General features: G+C 38.9%; 1 protein-coding gene across 1 annotated transcript in view; it reads left to right on the forward strand.

Annotated features, from left to right (window-relative positions):
- Positions 1-420: 420 nt before the first annotated feature.
- The window catches only part of LOC139705503 (uncharacterized), a 64,761-nt gene continuing 50,859 nt past the window's right edge, over positions 421-14,322 (forward strand). Inside the window, exon 1 of the mRNA XM_071611731.1 lies at positions 421-740. Coding sequence (XP_071467832.1) covers positions 421-740 — 320 coding nt within the window. The remainder of the gene's footprint in view (positions 741-14,322) is intronic.

A 14,322-nucleotide genomic window follows, 5' to 3' on the forward strand; every position in this document is an offset into this window, starting at 1 on the left:
GGAATATATTTTAATAGGTACTGAGGCTTTTCTCATGCAAGGCGGACAGAAATTAGAAATGGGACTAATATAAAAGGAAAAAGAGTATGCAGAGGGAAAGAGGGTAAGATTTTGAAGGCAGAAGGCTAACAGATTTGGGCATGGTATAAAGCCAACTGGCAAGAGGGCTATAACCCTTTCAGGGTTAATTGAAACCTCAACTGGGCAGGATGTGTGACAACCTACAGATAGACCTGTTTCCAGGAGCCCTCAAAATTCAGCTAAGATTAGGGTCTTATCGAAACTCAAGGAACTATACTGGGTACCTGGCAACCGGAGGAAACATAAAGGTATTTGCAGTGAACTCGACCCAAACTATCCTCACCTTTCCACGCGGAAGAAGATACAGCCAAAGACTCATTCCCCAGCTGAGGACTAAGGATGAGAGCCACCTCCTCCGCAATCGCCCGCCCGCGCCGGTGCTCCGCACTCCTACTGCCTCCCTATTGGCCCAGACGCTGGTCAATCTTCATGAAGCCGCCATGTGAGTGGTCTCTGGTTGGAGATGCTGAGACCCCCTCCGGCTTCAGCCGGCCCCCCGCTGGGAGGGGGCGTGGCTGCGACCGTGGCCGGGCCAGAGGCGGCGTCGCTCCTGCAGCTGCGGGCAGCGTGTTGCGGAAGGGGGCGCGAGAAGGCCACGGCAAGGCGGGACGTTGGAGATCCAAGCGTCGCTCCGGCGCGGGCAGTGGGACCGCGGATCGGTGAGTGCGAGCTGCGGCCAGCTGGGCACCCTGGTCCAGGCTGCCCGTTGCTTCTCGGCTCCGGGCCAGGCAGCCTCTTGGGGAGGGGCGGGCGCGGGGTCGGCCCCCCAGCGGCCCGGTGGTCCAATGAATTTGCTGCCTCGCGCCTTGCGCGCTCCAGCCGTTCGGCGGGGCCCAGTACTGGCCGCCCCTCGCCGGCCACCCAGCTGCGTCCTCCTGTCTAGTTCCCGCGTTAGCCGGGGCTTCCCGCCATAGCTGCTCGGCAGCCCTCCTCTTCAGCGCCCTCAGTCCTCTCCGACCCCCATGAAGGTCAGTGCGCGCTACCCCAAAGCGAGACAGCGGTCCGCATTCCTGGCCGCAGGTTGCGATTGGTCCTTTACTCGTGGGCCACGCACGACTGTTCCGGGCCGCTTCGCGTCCCGGACCTTCTCATCCAGCCATTCCTCTTGGTTCGCATGTGGTCTCCCGCACGTGGCCCAGCCCCCGCGTGCCCACCGCCGAGGGGGTCGGGTCCTACCAGACCTCGGAGCGCCCTCGTGGTGCCCTCGTGTGTGGCGGTTGTGGGCCTCCTCCCTCGGGCTGCGGGGACTCAAGGTCCCCGGCCTCGGAGGCCAGGCCCTGCTCTCCTTGTGCTGGGAGAGAGGTCGGGGCAGCTAGCCAGTGGCGCGCTGCAGGACCAGAGGAAAGGACTCAGCAACCTGGAACCGCTGGACTTGGATGGATCATCCCCGGGGCTGCCCCTGCGCTGGGAAAGGGGGCCATGGCGTCTGACCCTCGCGCTGCCTGGGCGAGCTTCTAGGAATGTACAAGGGTTCCCTCTCTTGTCTTTGGTACTTAGGGGCAATGGCGTTTTCCTCTTCTTTTGGCCTTTGCAAGGAATAGTTCCCTAGTGATGAGCAGAGTTCTTAATTATTAAGAAACTATGCCAAGGTTTAGGGATGAATGGGAGCATGTCGTTTTCTTGGTGGAATAGGAATCCTTTCTTATTTGGGGATTAATTTTTAATTTGGTGGTTTACTTTCAGCAATGAATCTGAGTTTTCAAAAACTGAAAATTAGAAAGGCTTGTTTTTGCATCGGTGCTTTTAAAATCAAATGCAGAATGGAACGCGACATTTTGACTGTCAAGGAGAGGCTAGCCATTTGATATATTTTGATTTTAAAAGTTAGGTTTATCTAAAACTGTTGGAAGGCCTGGGACTCTATCAAAAACTGAGTTCAAAGTGTTAGAATTGACTTTTTTTTCTGTCACTTCTAGGGTAAATTCTATTGAATTCCTGCTGTTTCTTTTTGTATATCCTTTACCAAACTTTCCTTTTCTAGCACTGGAACAATGCTGTGATTCTTACAGCTAGTTCTTTTATCTACTTGAGAGGTTAAACAGGACAAAGCTGGTTTGACCTTTCCCAAAGGCACTTTTCAGTGTGTTGTCTTTGCTTTTCCTTCTTCCAGGGTTCTAATGGCTTCCTTATAGTATTCATTTTTCTTTACTTTTAAAGGATCACTGGAATTGATATTTTTGAAAGTTGTGTCTTTTAAAATGTTTAAAGTTCACTAGGTTGAAAAGTTTGGCTGACTTTTTTTTTTTTTTTTAATATTTACCACCTGAACCTGTATTTTGTGTTCACTTAAACAGTGAGAAGAAGTTTGTTCTAGAACTATCTATATATAAAAATTACTCTTAAGTTTCCAGTTGATTATGTGAAGTTGCTTGATAGCATTTTTTTTTTGAAGCAAGATGAACTGAATTAGATCTTCTCTGACTCATTTAATCACCATCCAAAAATGTTTCCAGTGGAGCCCAGTACAAGACAAATGAAAACAAACTCCAGGGTTGGCCAGACTTCAGTATAAGAGGCTATGCAATTTAAGCTTTTCTAAAACAGTGGACAGCAAGGGGCTTGAGTATCCAGAGTGGATGAGGGATATGAATAAAGCCTGCAGCAAGTCCAGATGACAGAATCAGTATGGGTCCTTAGGATTTTAGAACAAGGCTCAGACCGCTTTATAAAGTCATTGTTTTCCTTTTGAAAAACAAATCATGACTTGCTCCTGGGATTCTACTAAAAGTGAATGTCTGCCATAGTGACTTTTGGACCTAAACTTTCCAGTATGAACTGGTGGTCTCATCACTGGCTGATCATAAAGGAGATGCGCCTACTTGAAACACAAATAACACATTTACATTAATTAGGTAATCTACTGAGTTGACGTGAAAAATGGACCCATTGGATTAAAATTATAGTCCAGTTTTAGAAGTAATACTATAGAAAATGGTGCACATTGTTTAATCAAACACCATCTTTATTAATCAAGTGTACTTCAGTAATGTTGTCTAGCAAACCCTTCAAAACAGTGGCATAGAGTACTATTTCTGCCTGACACATCGAAGTCAGTTGAAGTTTGGCTGATCAACCTGGCTTCAGGAAGGCCTCACTCCTGGCATCTCCCATCATTCAGGACTAGGGTCCACCCTTAGCATGCTCCTCTCTTGGTGGAAGGCAGGAACTTAAGAGAGCAATCCCAAGACAAGCCTCAACTCATGGCCACTAAAATCCTATTAGCCAAAACAAGGCACATAGCCAAGCATATATTCAAGGGGTAGGAGAAGTTTTCCTTGAGGAGAAGGTCATGGTGAAGATTTACTGAGCAGTAATCTAATGTGCCATATAATCTGAGTTTAAAACAGGCATTTTTATCTTTAGAAAAATATTATGCAGTATGTTATCATCAAAGAGCTGTAATAGTACATATAGTTGATTCAATACAATTTAACAGAGTGGTTTTTTTTTTAGATATTCAAGATACAGAAATGAATAAGACTAGTCCCTACCCTCAAGAAACTCAGAGGCAGAGCTACAAATGAACAATATAAACAAATGAATATTTGATTTGATGACTGCAACAAAAGCAATTTTGTTCCCATTTTATACATAAGAAATCTCAGGGCAATTAAATGACTTGTTTAATATTATATAACAGACAAAGCTGAAATTGAAGCTTTTTGAGAGGGTTTAAATTCTAAAATCCTTCCTGTCATTCCTTACAGCTGTCTTCACAATGTAAGCACAGAGGTCATCCTATCTCATACCTCACTTTTACTGAGATCCTTGTATTTTTAAGGCCACAAAAATTCTTGGTGAATTGAGCCCCATGATAATGTATGTAGAATGGATTAAATATACTTTCCATTTCTCCATAATTCTGCTCCTTTGACTTAGATTTCACATCAAACTAACCTTTATAATAATAAGTAGCAAGTCTGATTTATATACCTACCTAAGGCAGATAGAGATCTTAGATGCTAGAGGATACCTTGATCAGTTTTTAAAATACCTTAGTCACAGGCAATAGTCTATAAAATATTTTGATGACTAAGGAATACATTGAATGGACCATTGGCTTCTTCATTCCAAAGAAGAAAAGGAACTTGGGCAGTTATAAGGTACCTGAGGGCTGGAATGTATGTATATTCATGACTACCACCTCTGTTAGCTAATGCCATGGAGCTATTACTTTAATGTTTTATTTCAATATCTTATTAGTGTGTTTCATAATATTTCAATATGAAATGCCTTTTCATATTTGTTCAGAAGAATATCCATAAGATTGAAGAACATTTACCATACCCTTTAAAGGCAAATGATAGATACTATATTATCATTCCTATCTCAAGAAAGAGAAACTAGAACAATTTAAAAATATCCACTCAACTGGGTCAAGTAACAAGTCAATGGAAAAGCCAAAGATAGGGCAGGTTTCTAATGATTACTAGCCTGGGGAGCAGACTTTTGGCATTTGAAACAAAACTCCTGGGAAATGTTAAAAAGCATAAAAACTAATCCAAGCCCTAAGTTTTGATTTTGTGTGGTTTGTCAGCAACAGAGAGTTGATGAAGACACTCAATGATGGGATAAGTACCTAGGTCATTGTGAATGTTAGAGAGGACCCAGAAGCTTGATGAATAATAATTTTCCTATTCCATCATTTTACAGGAGAGGAGACTTGTATTCTGTTCATTTTCTACAGTGAGTTTCATGTTGGTTGTTTGGGTTCTGGGTGTTGATTCAGTCCAGGTATGGTTAGGGTAATACTGAATGCCAATATCTTGTCCCTTCAGTTTCCTCTCCCTTCCCCCCATGTAGTTCCTAAGCTTATCAGAACTTGAAGGACCATTTTCAGAGATACTCAGTATTAAACATCTGTCTTAGTATAAGAAAGTTTCTTATGCAAATAGAAGCCGAGTCAAAAATGTAAACATTGCTTCCCCTCCTTGGTGGCCAAGTCCTGGAGCTGGATTGGGATTATTATCATTGGGTAACTATTGTTGTACATATTACCCAACTTCTTGGAGATCAACTTTTTTTACTTCTACTTAAGAGTGAGAATGTACAGTATTTGTCCTTCTGTACCTGGTTTCTTTCACTTAGCATAATGTCTTCCAGTTTAATCCATTTTGCTCCAAATGATGGAATTTAATTATTTTTATGGCTGAATAATATTCCACATATATAACAATACATAATTATATATTATATAATAACATATAACAGATTTCCTATACCCATTTATCTGCTGCTGGACACACATCTGTTGATCTGTATCTTGTCTATTGTGAGCAGTGCTGCAATAGCATGGGAGTTCAGATATCACCTTCATACACTGATTTGGTTTCCTTTGGAGATATCCCCAGAAGTGTGATAGCTAGGTTATATGGTAAACCAGAAACAGGGTCTCAAGTTTTTCTGCCTTGACAGGGCATTTCTTTTCACAAAGGGAGGAGAGGAGATGGCATGCGGTTTTAGAGTGACTTGTTCATGAACACATGTGAGCAGACCACCAGCATAAGGAACTAGATATATTAAAAACTGATATGTGTTTACTATTTATCTTTTTCTGTCTGATTTTGAAAGAAACAAATGAATGGAAAAACTTACTGGCCCTCTTTCTTTTGATTAGAAGGTCAACTTAAATTTTGTTATCAGAAAAGTTTTTGAAAAGTATGGGAAAGTGTAAATTAAAGAGCAAGATCCATTTCATATGGAAATGCTCAGCTTATTTCTGTCCTAATAATGGATCCTGCCTCATGGCTATGTTTGAAAATTTCTTCAGCCTGCTTAATGGACTGGAATTTATTAATTCAAGTTACTGTAATAGTCAATTGCTACACTATCTCTTCTGAAAAAAAATATTTTTTAAATTCTTGCCATGATTTGTAGGATTATTATTTTTTAAAATTAATTCCTATTGAAAACTCCTATAACTTATACTGTTGTCCTTTGTAAATTAGATATTTTCTTCTTTAAGCATCCTGTCGTGTTTTTTTTTTTTTTTTTTTTTTTTTTTTATAGGGACTGAATTACTTGTATACCCTTTTTATTTGAAGGTGTACTACTCAGTTTCTTTCTGGCTCGTAATTAAATTATATATATCCTCTACTAGATGTCTGATGCAAACAAACTTATTATTGTGACTTTTGTCTCTTTCTTTCCTGTTTATGTTTTGGAATTGAATTAGTATGCGAATACCTTTCTTTTCTATGAAGGACCCTGATTGTTAGATGGTGAAGGTTTGTAATTTATTTGGATATTTCTAGATATAATTTAACTATCATGATGATTGGATTTTCCTTCTCATGGATAAACATGTGTTTTGTGAAAGGGTTCTATACTTCTTTCTCCTCATGAATCAGATGGTATTGCTCATCTGTCTTAAGGAGAATTTCAGGTGTGATTCAGGCTTCTACTGTCCCCTCATGAGGAAAGGAGAAATGAATACTACATGATAACTATATGCAACTGAAAAGTAGAAGTTGAGATGGATGAGCTGATTTTTCTAAGTGTCTTCAGAAGTAAGACTGCCTTCCTTCTGATCTCAGATCCTAGAGTTGTTTATTGGCTTCACTGTCTCCTTGTATTGTCTAGATTAATTTTCTTCTGAGGAAGAACAGTGGCTGAGAAACAAAAGAAAGCTACCTTATGATCTACTGTGCCATGTGCTATGGGTGTACAGATAAATACAAATAGCAACTTCTGTTTATTGAGCAAACTCTTCTTCAGGTACTTTCCATATCCTCTTCCTTACCCTTACAACAATCTTTTAAGAAGGGTATTGTTATCCACATTGTATTGATCAATGAACAGAGGGATCAAGCAACTTACCCAGAGTTATGCAGCTAGAAAAAACTGAATTGTTATTTTAACTCAGACCTGTCTGACTCCAAACACATTCTCTTTTATTATATCACATGTCCTTATCATTAACTCCTTCTTCTAAGAATCAGTCTTGGTTTCTGCCCTCAAAAGATTACATGTACACCAAATATCTCATTTGGATAATTCAATCTACTTGGAATGTTTAGATAGGCAGACCTATATAGAAAGTTAATTAGTAGTTGCTCAAGTCTGGGGTGGAGTAAAGGAAGTGAGTGCAAATGGGCATAGAATTCCCAATGGGGGTGATAAAAATGTTCAGAAGTTGTTTGTGGTGATGGTTATACAACCCTGTGACAATACTATAAATCATTCAGTTATTCACTTTAAATGGGTGAATTGTATGCTATGTGAATTATAGCTAAATAAATCTGTATTTTTTCCCAGTTAACACTGTAGTAAGAAAAACAGATTTATAAATGGCTGACATAATACAGATGATGTGAAAAGATACAATATGAGCTGATATACATAGCCTAATTCTCTCTTTAGATCAGAAGCCAGCTTGTCACATGTTATGAAGGATTCATTTCTATTTTCTGTAAAAATATTAGGATGTCTGTGTAGCCTGGCCATAATGTGATGTTATAAACCTGCTTGGAATGCCTGCTCATGCCTTGAACTCCCCCATTCCCCATTTTCCCTGACCAGATAACAACCCTCTCCTAAACCTTAGTGACGCCTCATAAATCCTGGCCTTCCCTGGCCAGATAATGACCTTCTTTGAGGCTCTAATGACCTTCAAAAATTCCGATGTCAGTGCCAGCTAAAATGTAAACTAGCATTTGTGTTATGCTCCTTTGTTATCTGTAACCCCCTTTGTGTAACTTTTTGGGCTATAAAGCTGGGCTGCAAGAAATTGCAGTGCTGTCCTTAGCTCCCACAATTTTGTTGGGAGAGGCAGCCCAGCTGGTTGCAGTAATAAGCTTGCTTTACTTTGATAATATTTATTAACAACAAAGCTTGGATGACAGTGCATCTGTTGACAACATGGTTTGCTGAATGTCATAAGCCCACTGTTGAGACCTACTGCTTACAAAAAAATTCCTTTCAAAGTGTTGCTGCTCATTGAAAATGCCCAAGAGCTTTGATGGAGACCTACATTGAGGTTAATATTGTTTTCAGGCCAATAACACGACATTCATTCTGTGGCCCATGGGTCAGGGAGTAGTTTCAAATTTCAAGATTTAAGAAATAAATTTTGTCAGGCTACAAATACCTTAGATAGTGATTCTGCTGATGACTCTGGGGGGAAGTAAATTGAAAACACTCTGGAAAGGATTCATCATTCTATGTCATTAAGAACATCCATGATTCATGGGTGGAGGTCAAAATATCAACATTGACACAGATTTGGAATAACTTGATTCCAACCCCCATGGATGACTATGAGAGGTTCAGGACTTCCCATGGAGAAAGTACCTGGTGGAAATAGTAAAAGACAGAGTTAGATGTGAAGCCTGAAGATGTGATTGAATTGCTGTTATCTGATGATAAAACATTATTGGTTGAGGAGTATCTACTAATGGCTGAGAACAGGAACTTGTTTCTTGAGATGGAATGTACTCCTGGTGAAGATGCTATGAATATTGTTGAATTTGTGTTAGAGGACATAGAATATTTCAAAAATTGTGTTGACAAAACAGTGGCAGTGTTTGAGAGGACTGACTTCAATTTTGAAAGAAGGTCTGTGGATAAAATACTAAAAACAGCATTGTGTGCTTCATAGAAGTATTTCATGAGAGGAAAGATACAAATTTCATTGTTGTCTTATTTTAATAAATTATCACAGGCACCCCAAACTTCAGCATTTACCACCCTGATCAAAAATGATCAACATCCAGGCAAAACCCACCAGGAGCACAAAGATTAGGACTCACTGAAGGCCCAGATGATCATTAGCCTTTTATTTTATTAACAATAAAGTATTTCCAAATTAAGACATGTGCATTTTTTTCAGACTTAATGCCATAGCACAGTTATCAAAGTACAGTATAGTGTAAACCTAAGTTTGATATGCACTGGGAAACTAAAATATCATGTGATTGAACTTATTACTGTATTTGTTTTTTGCAGTGATTTGGAACCAAACGTGCAATAGTATAGAGATGTGCCCGTATTTTACTTTTGCAAACCTTATAAAAACATTAGACTTGGTAATACATTATTAAGTCCCCACCAAATACTTCAGAAGAGGCCAGTGCAAGTGAGGAACCCTATGTTTGAAGCTTTATTAGTTTCATGGTAGATCCACTTCAGGATGATTGTTGTAGGAACAAATTTGAAATTCTCAGTAAGCCATAGTGAGAATATTTGGGGAAAAAATTACTGACAATCATCTTTAGGAGGTGAGTATTTAGAAACAATAGGTATCAGCTGTAGATTTAAGTGCCCATTCTGGTCAACAGGAAAATTTACTAATTTCTGTTTTTCAGTGTTTGTCTCTAGATCTTTTTCCCCTCTCAGCCTATAGATGTCTTCCCTACAACCTCATCTACTCTGAATGTCTCAATTGCCACACGTATGTAGATGATCCCCAAATCTAAATCTCTAGCTCAGTACCTCTCCTGAACTTTAGAATTGTATATCCCACCATCCTTGGATATGCCTACCTCAAGTAGAAACTAACTCTCTTCCTTTTCAAATGACCTTACCTCCTGTGATCTGACCAAACCCTGGAGCCTGTGGAACACAGTGCAGGCCCAGAATATATATGTACAGGATGCTTAATATTGTGTTACAATATCATAATCACATCAATTAGTAAATCTTGGAATTCATGCTGAATATTTCTAATACAACACTCTCTATGTTACCACTTCCATCCAGGCTACTATGTTCTCTCATGTGGATAATTGCAATACTCTTAACTTATCTCTGTCTTCATCTCACCCCTTCTTTCAATTCCATGTTCACACTGTGGCCTGAATGAGCTCTGTGGAAATGGAGCCCTGATCTAGAAACTCGGCTGATCACTCTTCATAGCCTTCACATTGTCCTGGGAATGAAGTTGTAAGTCTTTCACCCCTCTTTCATGGATCTGCACCAGGCTCAGTCCTACCTCTAGTTTTATTTCTTGGCTCTTTTCTGAAATAACCTCTGTTTTAAACACTCTGAGTATCTTTAAGTTACTCAAATTGCCCCAGGTACTGGATTCCCAGAAATTTTCACCCCTCAAATTTGATCAGAAACCAGGTATAGTGATTCTTCCTCCTGAGTACTTTTTCTTTCTTTCATTCTCACACTGCTGCCACTCTAGCTTTCACCATGTCTCTCTCTGTGATAACCTCCTAAGTGACCTCTTCTTGATCCCAGCTTGCTCCTTTCAATTCTTTATCTACCCTGCCAGCAGAATGACATTGCAACAACAAAAATTTTATTCTATTCATTTTCTTAAATACAATAATGGCATGTATTCCTAGAACTTTTTGGACAGAAATAAATCCTGCCCCACTAGATCTATAGTTTAATCTTTTTCTTCTCCTTCATATAACCCATTTGCCAAACTGACTTCACATAGTTCTCTAAACAACATGTATCTTTTTCTACCTCTTTTCTTCATTGAGCATCTTCTGTGGCCAGGCTTACCTTATTCCTCCACTTATCTATCATCAGTCAGCTCAATGTCATTTTCACCCAGTTTAATTAAAACAACTACTTTTTGTCCTCCTGATATTGTCTATGTCACACATTCAATTTTCCAGCTGGACCACACACTTCTAGACCACACTAATCCACTTTACAATCAATAATCTACAAGAGGAATTAAGATAGATAAAACAAACTTCAAGAAGTTAAGAGTATTACATTTTTGGATTTTCTACAATAGTCATTGATTATTTTTATACTCTAATAAAATAAAAGGATTGTGAGGAGACACCTATTGAAGGAGGCCGTGGTATATAGGTGCATAAAAGCAAGGTGTAGAGGGATAAATTGGGCTACAAGATGGATGGTTTGTACCTGTTTCAAACATCTGAGAGGCTTTCATGGAGAAGGGCCGAGATAGTCATATGATGGAAATCACATGGAAGCCGATTTCCTTTGCTATAGGAAAGCTGAACAGAGTTGTTTGGAGTATATAAATTCAGCAGCAGAGGCAAATGCCTCCTCCCTGCAGCCAGCTCCTCACCCTGAGCAAACAATCTGCCTCAAAGGCTGTGAAGACCACCATGTCCACAGTCAATTTCAACACTTGGTTTCTCCCTGAAACTAATAACTGGGCCCACACCATATGGTGAACATACCCCTCTAGATAAAGAATGTGTTTATTTAGGTTCATGCAGAAGCCAAAGACGAAAGAACAGAATAGATGAGAAAAATCCCATAGTGGACCTTGAACATGAGCAGAGCCTATTCCACTAACCTGGCTCTCCATGTAGGCCCACTGCTATACCCATAAAGTACCCTTCCACACTTTGGTCTTCCTTGAGTTTTCAGTTTTAATTTAGAACTAGCTTTTTTACCAAAGTTTCCTTTCTTGTTGTTTTAGTCACCTTTTCCATCACCGTGACCAAAAGACCTCACAAGAACAACATAACAGGAGCGAAAGTTTAACTTGGTTCCTAGTTTCAGAGGTTCAGTCTGTGGTTGGCTGACTACATAGCTTTGGGCTCAAGGTGAGGCGGAACATCATGGCCAAAGGGCATGACAGAGGAAAGCAGCTTAGGACATAGCAGCAAAGAAGCAGAGAAGAAAGCTCCACTCACTAGAGACAAAATCTAAACCCCAAAGACATGCCCCCAGTGACCTATCTCTTCCAGCAACACGATACTTGCTTTTAGTGACCATCTAGTTAATTCACATCAGTTGATTAATCCATTGATTAGGTTATAACTCTCATAATTTAATCATTTCACTCTGGTGGTTCTTGCATTGTCTTATACATGAGCTTTTGGAGAACACCTCATGTCTAAACCATGACACTTGTATTTTCCACATTCCTCATACCATCTTTTAAAGTATGTTGTGAAAAAGCTGGTCCAAGCAATTAAGTGAAAGAAGTGATGGCTTTAAAGAGTGTTATTTCCAATATAATATTACAGACTTCACTATCTGTAAATCAGTGGACATCTGATGTGTTCTTTGATGTCTATATGTGTAAATATATAGATGCATAGGTAGATTTTTAGATTTAAAATATGACTATATTTCTATGTGGATTTCTACATGGAAGTTATAGATAAAAATTAACCTTAGTTTCACTTGGCTTTTGGTAACCAGTTGGCATCTGGGTTTTTCATATAATTGGTAAATGTACATAATAAGCTTGAAAAGGAGCTTAAAGAATATAAGTTTTCCTTTGCTTTATTTAAAGTATATTTGAGATGGGAGTAAAATAGAGTCAATTTCAATGAAGCCTAGGACCTTTCATAAGTTTTAATATGCTAAGGTTTCTGTGTTTGAAACTATAGCCTTATAGTCTACATTGCTGCAGAAATTCCAGTCACCTAAATATGATTTTTTCCCATTCTTCCATCACATTTTAAAAGTTGTAGTGTACTATGTATACAACCAGAGTATGAAAAATTGAGGTCTATATATGTACTAAGAATTGTAATGCATTCCACTGTAATTTATAAATAAAAATAAATAAGAAAATATTTTCAAAAAAAACAACAACAACAAGTTGCAGTGTACCTAAAAGGATTACCAATTCACTCTTGCACCTTTTCTCCTGACTGAAGAAAGAATTTATTTCAAAACATGCTCTCTCTGAAGTTTTCTTTCTTTGATGTGTCTTTGCCTGGTTTGGGGATCAGGGTGATATTGGCTTCATGGAACACGTTTGGAAGAGCGGCCTCTTTCTCTATTTCCTGAAATAAATTGTAGAGTATTGGAAATTGTAGAGTATTAGAAAACTTCAGATCAATATCTCTAATGAACATAGATGCAAAAATTCTCAATAAAATTCTGGCAAATCAAATACAAAAACATATCAAAAAGACTTGCACCATGATCAAGTGGAATTCATCCCAGGGATGGAAGTTGGTTCAACACACAGAAATCAATAAATATAATTCATCACATCAACATAATCAAAGATAAGAATCATATGATCATCTCCATTGATGCAGAAAAATGATTTGAAAGATACAGCACCCTTTCATGTTCAAAACACTAGAAAAACAAGGGATAACAGGAATATATCTCAACATCGTAAGGGCTATCTATGCTAAGCCCCATACCAACAGCATCCTAAATGGAGAAAAATTAAAGGCATTCCCTCTAAAAACTGGAACAAGACAGGGATGCCCCCTTTCACCACTTCTATTCAACATAGTTCTTGAAAAGCTGGCCAGAGCAATTAGACAGATGAAAGAAATTAAAGGGATATATATATAGGAAAAGAGGACTTAAATTAGCACTATTTGCTGATGATATGATTCCATACCTAGAAGACCCAAAAAGCTCTACTAGAAAACTACTAGAACTAGTGAATGAATTCACCAAAGTAACAGGATATAAAATCAATACCCATAAATCAAAGGCATTTCTGTATATCAATGACAAATTTTCTGAAAAGGAAATGAGGAAAACTACCCCATTTACAATAACCTCAAAAAAATAAGATACCTGGGAATCAACTTACCAAAAGAGATGAAAGATCTATACAATGAAAACTACAGAATCCTAAAGAAAGAACTCAAATAAGACCTTAGAAGATGGAAAGATCTACCTTGCTCTTGGATAGGCAGAATTAATATTATCAAAATGACCATACTACCAAAAGCACTATACATATTTAATGCAATTCCGATCAAAATCCCAATGGCATTCCTCATAGAAATAGAAAAAGCAATCATGAAATTCATCTGGAAAAATAAGACCCAGAATAACTAAAGCAAGTCTTAGCAGGAAGAGTGAAGCAGGTGGCATCACTATACCAGACCTGAAACTATACTATAGAGCAATAGTAACAAAAACAGCACCAAAAGAGACTGGTAGACCAATGGTCCAGAATAGAGGACACAGAAACTTAACCCCCAAAACCAAAATTAACTTATATTAGACAAAGTGGCTAAAAACAGGCATCGGAGAAAAGATAGCATCTTCAACTAATGTTGCTGGGAAAACTGGAAATCCATATGCAACAAAATGAAATGAAACCCGTCTCTCTCACCATGCACAAAACTCAACTCAAAGTAGATCACGACCTAGGAACTAAACCAGAAATTCTATGTCTAATAGAAGAAAATATAGCCCATAATCTTCATCACGTGGGATTAGGCCCCAACTTCCCTAATGAAACTCCTATAGTATAAGAATTAAAACCAAGAATCAATAAATGGGATGGAATCAAGCTAAAAAGTTTCCTCTCAGCAAAAGAAATGATCTGCGAAGTGAACCAAGAGCCTACATCCTGGGAGC

This window comes from Marmota flaviventris, chromosome 4, assembly GCF_047511675.1.
Source record: "Marmota flaviventris isolate mMarFla1 chromosome 4, mMarFla1.hap1, whole genome shotgun sequence".
NCBI classification, from domain to species: domain Eukaryota; kingdom Metazoa; phylum Chordata; class Mammalia; order Rodentia; family Sciuridae; genus Marmota; species Marmota flaviventris.